The 20,081-nt window shown below is 41.1% G+C and overlaps 1 protein-coding gene across 6 annotated transcripts in view; it reads left to right on the top strand.

Moving 5' to 3' along the window:
• Nucleotides 1–7,487: 7,487 nt before the first annotated feature.
• The window catches only part of usp48 (ubiquitin specific peptidase 48), a 49,063-nt gene continuing 36,469 nt past the window's right edge, over nucleotides 7,488–20,081 (top strand). For 4 of the 6 annotated variants that reach the window (XR_014593769.1, XR_014593770.1, XM_083938383.1 and 1 more), the window contains exons 1-9: nucleotides 7,517–7,852; nucleotides 7,985–8,122; nucleotides 8,645–8,765; nucleotides 8,950–9,091; nucleotides 9,718–9,845; nucleotides 10,261–10,385; nucleotides 15,302–15,410; nucleotides 19,370–19,503; nucleotides 19,721–19,806. Coding sequence is in view for 4 of the 6 variants with exons in the window: in XM_083938383.1 (XP_083794509.1) it covers nucleotides 7,989–8,122; nucleotides 8,645–8,765; nucleotides 8,950–9,091; nucleotides 9,718–9,845; nucleotides 10,261–10,385; nucleotides 15,302–15,410; nucleotides 19,370–19,503; nucleotides 19,721–19,806 (979 nt within the window). In the remaining 2 variants the exon portion in view is untranslated. Of the gene's footprint in view, nucleotides 7,853–7,984; nucleotides 8,123–8,644; nucleotides 8,766–8,949; nucleotides 9,092–9,717; nucleotides 9,846–10,260; nucleotides 10,386–12,659; nucleotides 12,781–15,301; nucleotides 15,411–19,369; nucleotides 19,504–19,720; nucleotides 19,807–20,081 lie in introns of those variants that run through there. The other 2 variants (XM_083938384.1, XM_083938386.1) reach the window with 2 other exon arrangements.

The following is a 20,081-nucleotide window of genomic DNA, read 5'->3' as shown; positions in this document are numbered from 1 at the left end:
TGATTTAATAATATAACAGTTAAATAAATGATGATTTACTAATATAACATTTAAAATGATGATTTGCTAATATAACAGTTAAAATGATGATTTACTAATATAACAGTTCATTAAAATGACGATATCTAATATAACAGTTAAAATGATGTTGATTTACTAATATAACAGTTAAAATTATGATTTACTAATATAACAGTTAAATAAATGATGATTTACTAATATAACAGTTAAAATGATGATTTACTAATATAACATTTAAAATGATGATTTACTAATATAACAGTTAAATAAAATTATGATTTACTAATATAACAGTTAAAATTATGATTTACTAATATAACAGTTCATTAAAATGACGATTTACTAATATAACAGTTAAATAAATGATGATTTACTATTATAACAGTTAAATAAAATGATGATTTACTAATATAACAGTTCAGTAAAATTATTATTTAATAATATAACAGTTAAAATTATGATTTACTAATATAACAGTTAAATAAATGATGATTTACTAATATAACAGTTAAAATGATGATTTACTAATATAACAGTTAAAATGATGATTTACTAATATAACATTTAAAATGATGATTTACTAATATAACAGTTAAAATGATGATTTACTAATATAACAGTTAAATAAAATTATGATTTACTAATATAACTGTTAAAATTATGATTTACTAATATAACAGTTCATTAAAATGACGATTTCTAATATAACAGTTAAAATGATGTTGATTTACTAATATAACAGTTAAATAAATGATGATTTACTATTATAACAGTTAAAATGATGATTTACTAATATAACAGTTAAATAAATGATGATTTACTAATATAACAGTTAAAATGATGATTTACTAATATAACATTTAAAATGATGATTAACTAATATAACAGTTAAAATGATGATTTACTAATATAACAGTTAAAATGATGATTTACTAATATAACAGTTAAATAAATGATGATTTACTAATATAACAGTTAAAATGATGATTTACTAATATAACATTTAAAATGATGATTAACTAATATAACAGTTAAAATGATGATTTACTAATATAACAGTTAAATAAAATTATGATTTACTAATATAACAGTTAAAATTATGATTTACTAATATAACAGTTCATTAAAATGACGATTTACTAATATAACAGTTAAATAAATGATGATTTACTATTATAACAGTTAAATAAAATGATGATTTACTAATATAACAGTTCAGTAAAATTATTATTTAATAATATAACAGTTAAAATTATGATTTACTAATATAACAGTTAAATAAATGATGATTTACTAATATAACAGTTAAAATGATGATTTACTAATATAACAGTTAAAATGATGATTTACTAATATAACATTTAAAATGATGATTTACTAATATAACAGTTAAAATGATGATTTACTAATATAACAGTTAAATAAAATTATGATTTACTAATATAACTGTTAAAATTATGATTTACTAATATAACAGTTCATTAAAATGACGATTTACTAATATAACAGTTAAATAAATGACGATTTACTAATATAACAGTTAAATAAATGATGATTTACTAATATAACAGTTAAATAAAATGATGATTTACTAATATAACAGTTAAATAAATGATGATTTACTAATATAACAGTTCAGTAAAATTATTATTTAATAATATAACAGTTAAAATTATGATTTACTAATATAACAGTTAAATAAATGATGATTTACTAATATAACAGTTAAAATTATGATTTACTAATAAAACAGTTAAAATGATGATTTAATAATATAACAGTTAAATAAATGATGATTTACTAATATAACAGTTAAAATGATGATTTACTAATATAACAGTTCAGTAAAATGATGATTTACTAATATAACATCTCATCTCATCTCATCTTCATCCGCTTATCCGGGGTCGGGTCGCAGGGGCAGCAGCTTTAGCAGGGGACCCCTAACTTCCCTTTCCTGGGCCACATTAACCAGCTTTAACTGGGGGATCCCGAGGCGTTCCCAGGCCAGTGTGGAGATATAATCTCTCCACCTAGTCCTGGGTCTTCCCCGAGGCCTCCTCCCAGCTGGACGTGCCTGGAACACCTCCCTAGGGAGGCGCCCAGGGGGCATCCTTACCAGATGCCCGAACCACCTCAACTGGCTCCTTTCAACGCTAAGGAGCAGCGGCTCTACTCCGAGTTCCTCACGGATGGCTGAACTTCTCACCCTATCTCTAAGGGAGACTCCAGCCACCCTCCTGAGAAAACCCATTTCGGCCGCTTGTACTCGCGACCGCGTTCTTTCGGTCATGACCCAACTTTCATGACCATAGGTGAGGGTAGGAACGAAGATTGACCGGTAGATCGAGAGCTTTGCCTTCCGGCTCAGCTCTCTTTTCGTCACAACGGTGCGGTAGAGCGACTGCAACACCGCCCCTGCTGCTCCGATTCTCCGGCCAAACTCACGCTCCATCGTCCCCTCACTCGTGAACATGATCCCGAGGTACTTGAACTCCTTCACTTGGGGTAAGGACTCATTCCCTACCTGGAGTAAGCAATCCACCGGTTTCCTGCTAAGAGCCATGGCCTCAGATTTAGAGATGCTGATCCTCATCCCAGCCGTTTCACACTCGGCTGCGAACCGATCCAGTGAGTGCTGAAGGTCACTGACCGACGATGCCATCAGGACCCCATCATCTGCGAAAAGCAGAGACGAGATCCTCAGCCCACCAAACTGCAACCCCTCCCCACCACGACTACGCCTTGAAATCCTGTCCGTGAAAATCACGAACAGGATTGGTGACAAAGCGCACCCCTGGCGGAGGCCAACCCCCACCGGAAACGCATCCGACTTACTCCCGAGGATCCGGACACAGCTCTCACTTTGGGTGTACAGAGATTGGATGGCCCACAGAAGTGACCCCCTCACCCCATACTCCCGCAGCACCTCCCACAGTATCTCCCTAGGAACCCGGTCATATGCCTTCTCCAGATCCACAAAACACATGTAGACTGGATGAGCATACTCCCAGGCCCCCTCCAGGATCCTTGTGAGAATGAAGAGCTGGTCCGTTGTTCCCGTCCAGGACGGAATCCACATTGTTCCTCTTCAATCTGAGGTTCGACTATAGTACGAACCCTCCTTTCCAGCACCTTGGAGTAGACTTTACCAGGGAGGCTGAGTAGTGTGATACCCCTGTAATTGGCACACACCCTCTGGTCCCCCTTTTTAAAAAGAGGAACCACCAGCCCGGTCTTCCACTCCCTTGGCACTGTCCCAGACTTCCACGCAATGTTGAAGAGGCGTGTCAACCAAGACAGCCCCTCCCAACCCAAAGTTTTCAGCATTTCTGGACGAATCTCATCAACCCCTGGGGCTTTGCCACTGTGGAGTTGTTTGACTACCTCAGTGACTTCCGCCAGGGATATTGACAATGATTCCCCATCAGCCTCCAGCTCTGCCTCTACAAAAGAGGGCGTGTTAGTCGGATTAAGGAGTTCCTCAAAGTGCTCCTTCCACCGCCCGATTACCTCATCGGCTGAGGTCACCAGCGTCCCGTCTTTACTGTAAACAGCTTGGACGGTTCCCCGTTTCCCCCTCCTGAGATGTCGAATGGTTTTCCAGAAGCACCTTGGTGCCGCCCGAAAGTCCTTCTCCATGGCTTCTCCGAACTCCTCCCACACCCGCTGCTTTGCCTCTGACACAGCAGAGGCTGCAGCCCTTCTGGCCTATCGGTACCTTGCGACTGCCTCCGGAGTCTTCTGGGATAGCATATCCCGGAAGGCCTCCTTCTTCAGTCGGACAGCTTCCCTGACCACCGGTGTCCACCACGGTGTTCGAGGGTTACCGCCCCTTGAGGCACCTAAGACCTTGAGGCCACAGCTCACCGCTGCAGCTTCAGTAATGGAAGCTTTGAACATTGCCCACTCCGGTTCAATGCCCCCAACCTCCACAGGGATGCCAGAAAAGCTCCGCCGGAGGTGTGAGTTGAAGATCTCTCGGACAGGGGCCTCCTCCAGACGTTCCCAGTTCACCCGCACTACTCGTTTGGGTTTACCTGGTCTGTCCAGAATCTTCCCCCATCCTCTGATCCAACTCATCACCAGATGGTGATCAGTTGACAGCTCTGCCCCTCTCTTCACCCGAGTGTCCAAAACATGCGGCCTCAGATCAAATGATACGATCACAAAATCGATCATCGACTTTTGGCCTAGGGTGCTCTGGTACCACGTACACTTATGAGCATCCTTATGTTCGAACATGGTGTTAGTTATAGATAATCCGTGACTAGCACAGAAGTCTAATAACTGACGACCACTCAGATTTAGATCAGGGAGGCCGTTCCTCCCAATCACGCCTCTCCAGGTGTCTCCATCATTGCCCACGTGGGCGTTGAAGTCTCCCAGCAGAACTATTGAGTCCCCTACTGGAGCCCCATGCAGGACTCCATTCAGGGTCTCCAAGAAGGCCAAATACTCTTAACTGCTGTTTGGTGCATATGCACAAACAACAGTCAGAGTTTTCCCCCCTACCACCCGCAGGCGTAAGGAGGCGACCCTCTCGTCCACCGGGGTGAACTCCAACACCGCGGCGCTCAGCCGGGGGTTTGTGAGTATCCCCACACCCGCCCGGCGCCTCACACCCTGGGCAACTCCAGAGAAGAATAGTGTCCAACCCCTATCCAGGAGAACGGTTCCAGAACCGAGACTGTGTGTGGAGGTAAGCCCCACCAGATCTAACTGGTAGCGCTCCACCTCCCGCACAAGCTCCGGCTCCTTCCCCGACAGAGAGGTGACATTCCACGTCCCAAGAGCCAGCTTCTGCTGCCCGTGTCTGGTCCGTCGAGGCCCCTCACCTTCACTGCCACCCGTGCAGCAGCGCACCCGACCCAAGTGGTTCCTCCTGCGAGTGGTGGGCCCACAGGATGGAGAGGAGGGAGGTGCCACGTCACTTTTTCGGGCTGTGCCCGGCCGGGCTCCGTGGCAAACCCGGCCACCAGGCGAGCCCTCCTTCTGGGCCTGGCTCCAGACGGGGGCCCTGGGCTTCCTCCGGGCAGGGTCTCTCTTCCTCTTTGTTGTTTGTCCATTGAGTCTTTGTGAACCATTCTTAGTCCAGCCCCTCGCCTGAGACCACTTTGCCATGGGAGACCCTACCAGGAGCATTAAGCTCCAGACAACACAGCCCTCAGGTTCACAGGGACACACAAACCTCTCCACCATGATAAGGTGATGGTTCCCGGAGAGGACTAATATAACAGTTCATTAAAATTATTATTTACTAGTATAACAGTTCAATAAAATGATGATTTACTAATATAACAGTTTAAAATGATGATTTACTAATATAACAGTTCATTAAAATTATTATTTACTAATATAACAGATCATTAAAATGATGATTCACTAATATAACAGTTAAAATGATGATTTACTAATATAACAGTTAAAATTATGATTTACTAATATAACAGTTCATTAAAATTATGATTTACTAATATGACAGTTAAATAAAATTATGATTTACTAATATAACAGTTAAAATTATGATTTACTAATATAACAGTTCAGTAAAATTATGATTTACTAATATAACATTTAAATTATGATTTACTAATATAAAAGTTAAATAAAATGATGATTTACTAATATAACAGTTCAGTAAAATGATGATTTACTAATATAACAGTTAAATAAAATGATGATTTACTGATATAACAGTTAAAATTATGATTTACTAATATAACAGTTTAAAATGATGATTTACTAATAAAACAGTTCAGTAAAATGATTATTTACTAATATAACAGTTAAAATGATGATTTACTAATATAACAGTTAAATAAAATGATGATTTACTAATATAACAGTTGAGTAAAATGATGATTTACTAATATAACTGTTAAAATGATGATTTATTAATATAACAGTTAAATAAAATAATGATTTACTAATATAACAGTTAAAATGATGATTAACTAATATAACAGTTTAAAATGATGATTTATTAATAAAACAGTTCAGTAAAAATTATTATTTACCAATATAACAGTTAAATAAAACGATGATTTACTAATATAACAGTTGAGTAAAATGATGATTTACTAATATGACAGTTAAATAAAATGATGATTTACTAATATAACTGTTAAAATGATGATTTATTAATATAACAGTTCAGTAAAATTATGATATACTAATATAACAGTAAAATGAAATGATGATTTACTAATATAACTGTTAAAATGATGATTTATTAATATAACTGTTAAATAAAATGATGATTTACTAATATAACTGTTAAAACGATGATTTACTAATATAACAGTTCAGTAAAATTATGATATACTAATATAACAGTTCAGTAAAATGATGATTTACTAATATAACAGTTCAGTAAAATGATGATTTACTAAAATAACAGTTAAAATTATGATTTACTAATACAACAGTTAAATAAATGATGATTTACTAATATAACAGTTAAAATGATGACTTACCGATATAACAGTTAAAATGACGATTTACTAATATAACACTTAAATAAAATAATGATTTACTAATATAACAGTTAAAATGATGATTTACCAATTTGACAGTTGAATAAAATGATGATTTACTAATATAACAGTTAAAATGATGATTTACTAATATAACAGTTAAAATGATGATTTACTAATATAACAACACAAACAACATTTTCATATGATTTACCCCAATATTGTCTGTCTGAACCATAGGTTTGCATAAGAGCAAACTCGTATTGCATTCAGAAGATATTGTTTATGTTACGCACTTACATGACAACTAATAATGCGGTTATATCATAGCCTACTGGGCATCTCTTTGCATTATCTGGTGATATCAGCTTAGCTGTGCTATCAATACCCTGCCATTGAGGGACATGTCATAGTCATGCTGCAGCATTGCATATCTGCATTCTCTACAGACTGCTGAAGCGTGACCCAATGGAAACAGTTGAAATTCACATCATGTAGTTAGTTTCCAAGGTTTGAGTGGTAGATAGTTAGCACATTCTAATCAATTGGATCACCAAAAATATGATGTGTCTGGAGAGCCTATGGCTGTGTGGTGAGGTGATATAGGCCCAATCATCATGGCAAGTGGCTGCCTGCATGTGTATGATCACGTTTCAGAGGCTGCTGCTGTTTACGTGTGCGCGTGGTAATGCGCAGTTTAAATTTAAAATATGTTGACGACAGAAAAACAGACAGCGATTGAGTGAACAAAAGGCCCTGTTATGATGGGCAGTTTAGATGATGCGACATTTAGGAATACACCACACAATAAAAACCACAGAAAGTGTCCTCTGAAGGCTGCGCGTGTGTCCGTTCCTCCCTTACAGTCTATGGTCATAACAAAGAGACGTCGGCTACGTCACTTCTTGACGTCGTGTCGATTTTGACCGGAGAAATAATTTATTTATAAATTGACGTAAGGGCGCTAAATCTAAAATAACCCGTGAAGAAAATGTGAAAATACATCAAATATTTTGGTGAAGCAGCTGCACGCATGCAAGGATCGATAATATTTCACCTCAACACAATAAAGTCGCTACGTTAGCGTCAGGTAGCGTTAAATGGGAAATGCAGCAAAATGTCTTGCTAACACTGCCGGTCGGGCTAGCTACATTTACCTAACATTAGCATGAGTGTTGTCCTTCCTCGTGTCGTTACGCTGCAAATACGTCTGTCGTTTTTGGTTGTATTTCAGTCTTTTTATTGGCGCGTTGTGTGGTGTGATATGGTATCTTTTTTACATCCATTAGGGTAGGAAGGAAACCAGTAAGATAATATTAGCTGGCTAGCTAAAGTAGCACCACATAGCTCCGGTAGGTTGATGACTTGCCCCTGTTAGCACGCTATGTTAGCATTCCTTGAAACAGTTTGGCTAACCTTGTGCTATAGCATTGTTGCTTTTTTCAACTCATAAACCTGACTGTGTGGTTCATTTTACATCGCAGGATTATGGCGCCCCGTCTACAGCTGGAGAAAGCGGCTTGGCGTTGGGTGGAAACGGTGAAACCAGAAGAAATCAAGCAGGTGCACATCGAGCTAGCATATCGCATAAATCTCCCGGCCTGCAAGAGAGGAACCTGCAGGTAACGTTACATTATATGTTATTAAAGAGTGGTTGAACAAATCTCTGTCGCGCTAGCATGTGTCAGTAAATAATACCAGTTGCAGATGTCTAGTTTGATTTCAAAGTCGAGGGCTTAATGGCCAGTTCCGGAGAGGTGTGCTAATGTGCATCATATGTCTGATTTGTTTTCTTGCTTGTGGACAAGCCTTTATACTATGCATGGAAGCTCTTTAGACTTTTTATCAAAGGTAACGGTGAACCACAGCACTCTTCGGCATACGAAAAAATAGCTATAATGTATTCACTAATTCGTACAGTTGAAATGTGACTTAACTTTAGCTTGCTCTGTGGCTCCTTACTGTATATCAAAGGCTCATTTCAAAGTGTGTGCTTAACTTTATGCAAAACCTTATAAAACTGTAATAATTTAAGGAGTTTGGCTTGACCTTTGTTGCCGCATTAGATACAGACGCAGTAACATTCTTATAAAGTAGGTATTGTAACAGTAAGATTAATAATACATAATGTAATTTTATTGCAGGAGGAACTGTAAAGGGAACCCCAACTGTCTTGTGGGTATTGGTGAACAGCTGTGGCTTGGGGATATTGATGAAAATACTTTCCACAATATTGACGACCCAAATTCAGAGCGTCGAGACAAGGTATTTCTTTTATCAGCCAAACATACTGCAAATATTTTCCTCACCTGTCTTTTTTTTTCTCAGAATCTGTTACAGGTGGACTACTTAGGTCCTGGGACGTTATCAAAAGTCCAGAGATAGAAGAATATGTAAAGAGACTGTTGATCATATCTCTCTCTGCATCTGTCTCTCTGCCCTCTTTCAGAACACATTTGTTGGCCTGACCAACCTGGGTGCAACATGTTACGTCAACACATTCCTGCAAGTGTGGTTCCACAACCTGGAGCTGCGTAGGAGCCTCTATCAGTGCCACAATTCCCGAGCACAGGAACACAATATTGAGTCTGGTATGACTGAAAACTAAATACTGGGGATGCTTCTTTATGTTTGTTCTTGATTTATTTCAGCATGTTTAGACAGATTTAGTTAAGTATTTGTGCATGCACTTCCTCCATACAGCTTTTTTTATTATTCTTGGGTTTCACCGTCACCATCAGCAGAGGATTCTAGTTGACTTTAAACCCAACTGTAATAGAATAACATAACCCAAACACATATAATATTCATTAGATTGACATTTTTTCACAAATTAAATTAGAAGGCACTCCACCAATACAGAACAATGTCCCATTAGATTATACCTGAAGAAATCATCAACATCAATTCATATGAAATTTGTTAATTTGGATTATAATTATTTTGTTAAATGTTGTCTTTGTACCAATGACTTATTTGTACCCAAACATTCTAATGTAATGTTAATATGTTCATAATACAAATTTGTTGACGCACACTAACTGAGCAACAATTGCTGACTTGTTGAAAGTTATGACAGTTTTTAAATGATTTAACAGAAGTCAAAGCCACCTTACATATTGGCTAATATTCAAACATGACACTGCAAGCTCATACTTTTTACACGTATTATATGTTAAAAGCATTCTGTCAGACAGACGTCTCTTGTCTTTTTCAGATTACGAGCCTCAGTCCATCTGTGAGCATCTGCAGTATCTGTTCGCACTCCTGCAGAACAGTAACAGAAAATACATCGACCCTTCAGGACTGGTCAAAGCACTAGGCCTGGACACAGCACAGCAGCAGGTAAATCTGTACATATAACCCTGTACATGATCATGACTGTAAGTTAGAAATACAGGGTTTCACAGTTTGTTGAAAGACTCTTGGATATTTATTTCATTATATTTTGTGAGAATTGTGTTCAGAGTTTTATCACGTCCCTGTAGAACTCTGTTATATCCCCTCAATATGTAAATGGCCAAAAATAACAAACATTAATATCATCAGAAGTTACCATGACCCAAAGGGATGTATTGCAATTGGAACTAAAAAGATGGTTTTGAGGGGAAAAGACAACTATTATTACCCAACCATTAGTTTCAGCATTACACTGCAGAATCAACACATAGAATGGGAGTACCAGACTGTTTGTTAGTGGTGATGTTTTGGACACTTGATTTCTTTACAGTGCATTGAATTTAAACCTTTTTATTTTCAGGATGCCCAGGAGTTTTCAAAGCTTTTCTTGTCTCTATTGGAGGACACAATGTCCAAGCAGAAGAATTTCAACCTGCAGAATGTCATCCAGCGGCAGTTCTGTGGACAGTTCTCCTACGTTACAGTGTAAGAACACAAAGTACTCAACCCTTTTTATTATTATTATTATTATTAATAATAATAATGATAACAATAATAATAATAATAATACATTTTATTTGTAAATTACTTTTCATTATTAAAACAATCTCAAAGTGCTATAGAGTACGACAAAGTTAAAAACAAGTGCAGGCAGATACAAAGCTAGAGAAAGCTTTTTTAAAAAGAAAAGCTTTCAGACTTCTTAAAAGAGTCAGTGGTTTGTGGAGCCCTCAGGTGGTCTGGGAGGGATTTCCACAGACGAAGAGCAGCTAAGCAGAAGGCCAAATGGTGCAGAGATTGGTCCTGGGGGGCTGGAGGATGATTTGGTTCCCAGTGCGGAGGTTACGTGTCGAGGTTTGTGGTGTGAGTAGCTCTCTGAGGTAGGGAGGGGCATTTCTGTGGATGCTCTGATGGGTGAGTAGGAAGATTTTGTATTCAATCCTGAAAGAGACAGGAAGCCAGTGTAATAAGTGGAGGATGGGTGTGATGTGTTCATATTTTCGCACCTTCATCAGGATCCTAGCGGCACTATTCTGAATGTATTGCAGTTTTTGTAGGCCCTTATTAGGAGTCCTGATGAGGAGTGCGTTGCAGTAGTCCAGCCTTGAGGAGATGAAGGCGTGGACCAGTTTTGTTGCATCTGAAAGTGTGGGACGGAGTTTGGCAATGTGCCTGAGGTGGTAGAAGGAGGTCTTGCAGATATGTTTGATGTGGGTGTCAAAAGTTAGAGGAGTGTCAAATTTTACCCTCTGGTTGGTGACTGTTGATTACCGGGGTATGTTTTGACCAGAGAATGTGATGTGTGTGGGACCCGGTGTGGTGTGCTAACTAAAATATTGAAGTGTAAACATATCATAATGAAGTTTTTGAATTTGAATATTGTTAACTGTGTACTATTGCAACCAGAGGCTACATTAAACTGAATTTAGTTGATATTTCTGAACAAATCACAAAGAGTGTGATATTTAAGCAGATTAGGACATTTTATATTCAACTTTTTTGTGAGGAAGAATTGAGAGGAGGAGGAGGCGGCTAGTTTGTCCCATTAGTAGTACACAGGAGATAAATTGATAATACCGGCTTGTCAGGCAGGCGTGGAAAACCTCTAATAAAACTCATCACACTCTGAAAGGATTTTACTGTGCATTCTGCCATCACCCTATATTATTGCCAAGCTGATTTCTAGTGCGCATGCGCAAAGTTGCATGCTGCCTGTTACCGCTCCGGTCTTTGAGTTCGCTTTTTTAAACTTTCTTAACTTCTATTCTTCTTTGTTTGTTTCTTCACCCTAACTTCTGTGAAGTTCTGCCCTCTACAATGAGGTTACTTTTGATTGTTTTCGTGTTGTTTTTAACAATGCCGCTTCCACTGCGACACGCTATCTTTGTTTACTCCAGAGAACAGCTGATCGCACTAATGCCGGCCGGCCGGAGGAGAAGATTTAAGCAGTGTCTCCCCTCTGTTGTTATGGGAAATGTACGGTCTCGGTACAACAAAATGGGTGAACTGACGGCGCTAACGCGGAGCCACCTGGAGTACCAAGAGTAGGCAGTCTGATGTGTTTCACGGAGACATTGCTGCACAGGGACATCACGGACCAGAACATCTCAGCTCACGTACTGACTTTCAACTGTACGTGAGCTGTCCTACCAGAGAGGAGAGGACTCTGAACCTGATGTATGTTAACTTTAAGGATGCATACATCTCTTCTCTCCCCCCTTTTGGGCAGCTCAGATCATAACCTGGTTCACCAAAGCCTACGACCACAAGGCCTGTTCTACATCATGTCCTCCACAACCTGATGACCTCAGCCCTCCCCCAATGGAGACCTCTACAGTGTCCTTCACACCTGACCTGGTGAGAAGACAGCTGACGAGACTCCACTGATGGTGTATTTCCCAGGGTGCTTAAAGCCTGTGTCCCCCAGCTGTGTGGAGTACTGAGTCAAGTCTTCAGTCTAAGCCTGGACCTCCAGAGATACCCTGTACTGTGGAAGACGTATTGCCTCGTGCCTGTGCCAAAGACACCGCTTCCCAGTGGCTCTCGGGACTTCCGATTGGTGGCCCTGACGTCCCACATCATGATGACCATGGAGAGACTCGTCCTGGAGCAGCTAAGGCCTATGGTCAGGCCCTTCACTGATTCACTACAGTTCGCCTACCAGCCCTGCCTGGGAGTTCAGGACTGCATCACCTACCTGCTGAACAGAGTCTACAGTCATCTGGACCAGCCTGCGAGCACTGAGAGAGCCATGTTCTTCTGACTACTCCAGTGCATTCAACACCATCCGTCCGGCTCTACTGGGTGAGAAGATGGCTGCGATGCAGGTGGAGGCCCCCATCGTGTCCTGGATTATGGATTACCTGATGGGCAGACCACAGTATGTACGCCAACAGAACTGTGTGTCTGACAGGGTGGTCAGCAACACTGGGGCCCCACAGGGGAATGTCCTCTCTCCCTTTCTCTTCACCCTCTTCACCTCAGACTTCAACTATTACTGCTACTATCCTGCCACCTTCAGAAGTTTTCTGATGACTCCGCAATAGTTGGCTGCATTGGAAAGGGGGATGAAAGTGAATACAGGCCACATCTCATATCTACTGTGGCGGATATGATTGTATAAGTGTGCACTTTTTCAAAGGTGGCATGATACTGCCACCTTTGAAAAATACATTTGGTAGTAGGGGAGACCAGGTACAGTTGTATGAGGGGACGGTTGTAAGATTGCTCCAATCAGAAAGATACATTTTACTGTTGTGTTGTGACATGGACATAAAACAGAAGTGCACATTGCAGCGTCGTATGTAATGCAGCAATGAATTTCATTTTTATCTGTGACTTTGCCAAGAATAAGATAAAAGGAGCGTTGTTGTCCGGTAATATTTCTCCTATTAACCGGCAAAAGGAGCAGTTAGAGCTCAACTGCCCTTTGAAGATCTTCTGAATGGTAACCAATGACAACGGCCCATTGGACTCAGTGGAAAAGGGTTAAGGTGGAGGAGTCACCTGAACAGTGTTTACAGAGACTGCAGAAAGTGCCAGAGGACAGGAAGAGTTTCCCCAAAATCGACATTGTTTATTGGGCGGTGAATCGTGTCAGGCTGCTCTATAGGAGTCATGAATAATAAATTAAGACCAGAAAAGTAGTACAATAGGTGACCTTTAAGGTACAGAGACGGAATGGGGCTACAGATCTGTTCTGCTCTGAGCCATCAGCGGAGATAGTCACAGTTCCGCAATAATGCAGAACTGACATCTGTGCGAAATGGACAGCCAGCAGGGCAGAACAACACACAGTAGTGATGTGGGAGTCGACCTATCGGAGTGTCAAACCATGACACACAGCATTCAGAGTTCAGTTCTGTAAGTTATTATCTGGGTGTTGATTAACAGTGCAGCTTTGCTGACTTTCACCAGATGTCGACACCGTGTTTGGTCAAAATAAAACCCTTAATTCATAGAGTTGGATGTGAAAATGTGGTGCACACTGTTTTTCCTGCTGTTTCTCTCTGCCATTGCAAGTTGTGTATCTGCCCGCTGAGCAACAGAACTCACTGCCGTTTTTCAGTGGTTGACCTTTAAATTAGCCTAAAATCACCCCCCAAAAAAGCAACAGGCATCCACTGATCCAACCCTAGCTAAACATCAATTGTGAATGAGATGTCAGACCTTAGTCAATAAATAGGGCAATAGTATCGGCCTTTGTGTTTTTCACATGAAACTAATTAAATGATTCATTGGATAAAGAACATTTACGTTGGTCATTTTCCAGGTTCTGTTAAGACTCAGTCATGTGTGTCATATGTCAGAGTAAACAATAATATGAAATAGAGATGCTGTGGAAAGAAGGGGCAGAGTTTTTTGTTGCATAGAGGGATGTGCTGTTCCATTCTTTCTTAAGGACATGTTTTTAAAGTTATGCTGTCTGGTTGTTTGACACTTTTATCAGATGTGGTGCCAGTCAGAGGTGAAATTAAGTTTAGCAGCCATTTATTTAACTTTCTTGAGGGAGATGAAAGCCGTATTGTTATGTTAATGGAGCATACTAGATACCAGGTATTTTTACAAGACTTGGTTTAGTAAAGGTTATGTTTTTATTACAGTCATCATTTGGATTGGGACCAGAATCGTGCAGAGGCCTACAGCTATTTTTTGGTCGACTTGCTTTTTATAAGAAGAGTTGTTTTGATTATAAGTATTAAAGATGTACTCCATAAGATTTTCATCTATTTAATTGTCTGTTAAGTTACTATCTATCAAAGAGTGAGTTAAAACAGTGGTGACTGATCATATGACCCACTTATGAAAGCACTTGTTGCATTTTTGCAGAGAATTAAAATATCCATGTCTGTGGTGACGCTCTTGGGCCAGATGTAAATAAGCCGCCATGTTAGTGACGCTGTTGACAGCAGTTGGTCTGCTGCATTCAAATGTGATTTAAAAATTTGGAACTTCCAACTTCTGAGTCAGGCTTGTAGTAAGGTCTTAAGTGTAATAGGAACATGCGTGTATGGATTTAAGAGGGTAACATATAGGGGACAGGCCGGAAATAGAGAGGTGAATGTGTTTCAATGAAGTTTACAAAGGAGCAAAAAAAAGAAAGTCAACACACAGTGACTTTTAATGTGACAAGATGGAGGACTCTGAAAGTACTGGCTCATCTGCAGTTACATCTTACCGCCAAAGAGGCCACTGGAAACAACTTATCTCAATTGTTCTGGAGTACAACTTTAAGCCAGAAAAGTGGAAACTTAGGATTTGCACCATGTTGAATTGAAATCATTCAAATTGAAATCGCATTTGAAAACTTAAAAATGACTATTACCTATTATAGCCCATACAAAATAATTTTTTATGCAGTGAGGATGAAACCTGTTATTGTTGGTTTGGCCTTTGTCCAGATGTAACCAGTGTGGACGATCATCTGCACTGCTGTCCCGATTCTACGAGCTGGAGCTGAACATCCATGGCCACAAGATCCTCACAGACTGTGTCACAGAGTTCCTGAAGGTAGCTTTCATTCCTTGAAATCTAGGCACTAAATTTCCAATGTACCAGTTGACTCCCAGCGTGCCGTCATTGCCAGCAAAGTAATGAAGCAAATTTTTTAGCACCACCTGAAACTAATGTCATGCCATATTTTATGATGTCATGACTCTAAAAAATATGCAGATAAATCATTTGATCTCTTTTTGTAAAAATGTAAGTCATTTACTAGATGCCTAATGTTGGAGCTAAAATGGATAAATGCTATTTATGTTGTTCTGGTTGCTATTATTTTAGACCGCCCTGGTATTGTGAGTGTGTGTCTCCATTTATGGTTGCCCAGTGAGAGAGCATACAGTTTTTTGACCACAGTGTAAATGTTGTTTTGGAAACTCACATAAGTCATAAATTGTTACAGAAATGTGCAAGGACTATGGCTTGCTAGTCGATGTTATTAGTGTTACACAGTCATTGGGCATACACAAATTACATTTCTTGCCCACCTTCCCACCTCCACAACCCTTGTTTTCCTTTTTTCTATACAGTTAAAACTCATTTAGTTCATTTTTGTGTATCGGCGCCCATGTGAAAGTGTCTGATCCGCTCCGTACAGCAGCACAGACTAGCAGGAGTCAGACTTCACTTATCAAGTGACGAAGCCAACAAGATGATTGCTGAGTATTTGTGTCAAGTGCAAAGCAAAACTGCAGATTCAGTGACTTCGATAATATATATAACTATCACCACGGCAAAAGTCTGCATCACTCAGCCCCAGCCAACATTCAAGTGCATAACAAGGCTTTGTGTCGCATCGCTTCCGCCTCCTGTTTCAAATAGGTTCTTGGCTATATGATACATTAAATGAAACAGGTTACAATTCAGTATATTGTAATACTGTAAGCAAGGCAATATATTGTTGTTTTTTTTCTCTTTATCATAACACTGTCATAGTATAAAGAACTTGCAAATATTGCTGGAGTTTGGAGGCAGAACTAAAACAATGGATGTTTAGATTGTATGAAATGGAATAATTGCATCTGAAAAAGTCTTAACCTGTGTTTTACTTCATTTCGAACTCAGGTTATTACTAACGCTACCAAGCTGTCATCGGCAGCGTTGCTGAATAAAATTTATTTAGAAAACTTAACACCACCCAATGTCTTGGCCCAGATGTCAGGTGATAGACTATTGTGTCATGACGCGCCTATGCCCGAGGCTATAACAGACCCTGGGCACCTGCCATCTTCATTCGAGCTTTATTCAACCTGTTGCAGACATCTTGTCTCGTCACCTTCTAACCCATTGGTTAATTTGCAAAGAATAATTCCTCATTTTCGTCGCAACCCCTTCTGGACAGACGGCCTCGCCTTCGTTTGAGCGCCGAAAATGTAAAAAAAGGACGCGTCTTCTCAGGTTAGGTAAAGTTGGTCAGAGTTAGCTAGCGCCTTAGCCACTCCACCGGCTAACCTAGCCCACCACTGAAAAAGTATGTCAGAGGTAAAGGTGACGCGTTGCTCCCAGTGTGGGAGGCGCACGTCCGATACTGACAGGACAAGATCTGTGTCCTATGCTTAGGACAGGAGCATGTGGAGTTGTGTCTATGTGACCCCTTTTTCGGCCTTTTATGCTCCCGGCTACCTCTCCCGACGCTCCACCATCGAGCTCAACACTTTGTTCCCGCCACGGACAGCACAGCTTACACCAAGCCTGCTAGCCTGTGGACGGAGGCTGACAACCCTCCCTTCCTCCAGCGCACCCGCAAGCCAGCCTTCCCCCCCTCGGCTCGCCGAATTTCATAGCGACCAGTGGTCGGCCAAGACGAGTGAGGAGGAGTATGGTGAGGAGGAAGATGGCTCCGCGTTTGGCCATGGCGAAGAGAAGGGAAGCTCTATGGAAAGCGCCACGGGGTCTGTGTTGAAGGAGGCTTTCCACAAAGAGTTTATGGAGGTGATGGCCCAGGCGGTGGCTAGACTGAATATTTCATGGCCTGTCCCCCCCCACACGCAACCCCCTTCAATGATCAGCAGGGCATATTTTCGAGGTTCAGCTATGCAGCCAACCACCTGCCATGTTGCGACGACATTAAGTTGCAGGTCCAGCTCTCCTGGGGTGCTACGCACCAAACGAGAGCCCCCATTCAAGCCTTTATGGGATGGTCTTCTGTGGTCTTTGAACCAGAATTGGGCTACCTATAATATGCCACAGCTGGAGGCTACTCAATGCCTCTGTTGCCACTGCTGGCCTATTCTGCCCAGCAATACAGGACATCGCACACAGGTTTGAGAGGCAGCAGGAAGACTCTGCAGCCTTGTAATCACTGATGCCGCGGCGCACCCATAACCTGGTAGTATACACAGGCAGTTAGCCTGGCTGTAAGAGACCAGCCGCTGTTCCGCCTCAGTGTATCGATCCCATAGAAAGGATGAAGCTGCCCTCTTGTGGCGAGAGGCCGGTGCTGTCAGACAGGTGGAAGCCGCGTGGAGGAGGCTTTGCCATCCTTACCCGTGGATCGCACACACTCTAAAGAAAGTCTATGCCAGTTTGCTAGCAGTCCACCAGTGCAGGAGATATCCTGCCTCCTAGAGAAAGGTGTCATACGCCCAGTGAGTGAGGCAGAGTGAGACACAGGCTATTACCCCAGATAACAGCAGATTTCCTCATCCCGAAGAAAGATGGATCGAAACGGCCTATTCTCGATTTGAGAAAATTAAAAAAATCTTTGAGGAAAATGCTGTTCCCAATGTTGCCGCAACGCCATCTGTTCAAAATAATCAGACAGGCGGTTTATTTCGGTATTAATTTATCGGGGATCTGAAAGACAAGTTTTTTCACATACCCATAATGGAAAGACACAAATATCAGTTTTTTGTCCTTCCATTCAGTCTCTCCCTCAGTCCGTGGATGTTCACGGTGTGTGTGAACACTGCGTTGGCCCCTCTCCGCGAGAGAGGAATAAGAATTTACTGTTACCAGGAGCCATGCCATTACGCACACCAAGACAATGAAAAATAACCTGTAAGAACTGGGTTTTCTGAAAGACTGGAAGAAAAGTTGCCTCGCACCCAAACAAGTGACAACATTTTTGGGTCTGGAGCTGAACTCCCGGTTAATGCCTGTGCACCTGTCTGCGGACAGGCGGCTGCGTATTGAAATGACAGCTCGGGCGATGTGCCAGAGTCACGGTCTCAGCGTGTCAGTGCATGGTGATGCTAGGATGCAGGCTCCACTGATGGCTCGTTGCGTAAGCATACGCTCAGACCTGACCGCTTTGTTCCTGCAGTGATCGTGTATGACCTTTTAAGCTGATACAAGCTGTTGCCCAACAGCTTGTATCAGCTAGTTTCAGATCTATGCTTGTGGAGCATTTTGCCCCCCTCCTTTTGCTTCAGCAGAGGAGGAGCGCTTACATAGACTGTCTCCAGTCTGTGTGCACTGGGCATACTTGGGAAGGGCGCGCAGCCAGACATTGATACATTGGCCTCATTAGCATACCGGCTTTTATGCTGCTAAACAAGGGATGACATGGACAGTTGCCATGGTTCCCGTGTTGCTTCATACTGTGGTCAGAAGGGTTGCACGGTGCCCTCTGAAGGCCAGCAAGGGTGGTGGTATGCTTTGTAGTAAAGTCTGAACTCAAGTTCAAAATGACGTAAAACGTTAGGGTTGTGCTACAACCCAGGTTTTACGAGTGAAGAAAGAGAGTTCTTACTATTTCAGCCTTGTTGTCCCACTGTTGGAGCGGGCTGAAGTAAAGCTGCTGCCAACGACGATGGCAGGTGCACAGGGTCTGTTATAGCCTCGGGCATAGGCACGTCATGACGCAGGAACCTATTACCTGCCATCAGAGCCAAGACGTTACTTGGGTTGTGTTAAGTTGCCGATGACAGCTTGGTAGCATGAGTAAGAACTCTCGTTCTTCACTCGTAAACCTGGATTGTGGCACAAACCTAACGTTTTACTGTGCGTTGCCCTACACCTTGCAGGAGGAGAAGCTTGATGGGGAGAATCGATACTTCTGTGAGAGCTGTCAGAGTAAACAGAGCGCCACTCGAAGGATCAGACTGCACAGCCTTCCTCCAACCCTCAATCTGCAGCTCATGCGCTTTGTCTTTGATAGGTTAGCCATTGTAGTACTGATTAGGATGTATTTTATTCATCCCTAATTACAGAAATTACATTTTCTCTGTTATTGTTGTTATTCATTACAACACACTAAGGCCTGAAAAACAAGTCCCTACAAACTGAGCTACTGCTGCCCCAATACTGATGCCATTAGTGTATACTTTCCAATGGTGTGAGTAGAAAGGTTTACTAAACCGCGTTGTCCTCCCCAGACAAACGGGCCACAAGAAGAAGCTCAACACCTTTATCAGTTTTCCAGAGCAGCTGGACATGGGACCTTTCTTGGAAGGAAATCCAGGTATAAGCAGTATGAATCTCTGTGATAGAGAGACACATACATTCTGCACAGTGCTTTAATCATCAATGCATACTGACGTGTCACCTATACAGAAGAAAGCAACTGCATACACTAGTATTTTCATCTCTCTTTAAATTTAAAGGACTGAGAACAAGTTGTTTGTATTCAGAAAGCAAGAGGGACATTTCCAATAGTCTTCTGGGGCAAACGTGGCCAGTAGTGTCAAAGCAGGGTCTGTCACGTGTTCACTATACTATTACTACATCTTATCCCCT

Source organism: Echiichthys vipera, assembly GCF_963691815.1.
Source record: "Echiichthys vipera genome assembly, chromosome: X".
Lineage (NCBI taxonomy): Eukaryota > Metazoa > Chordata > Actinopteri > Perciformes > Trachinidae > Echiichthys > Echiichthys vipera.
The sequence above is the reverse complement of the archived record's forward strand: the minus strand, read 5'-3'. Positions and strand labels throughout refer to the sequence as shown.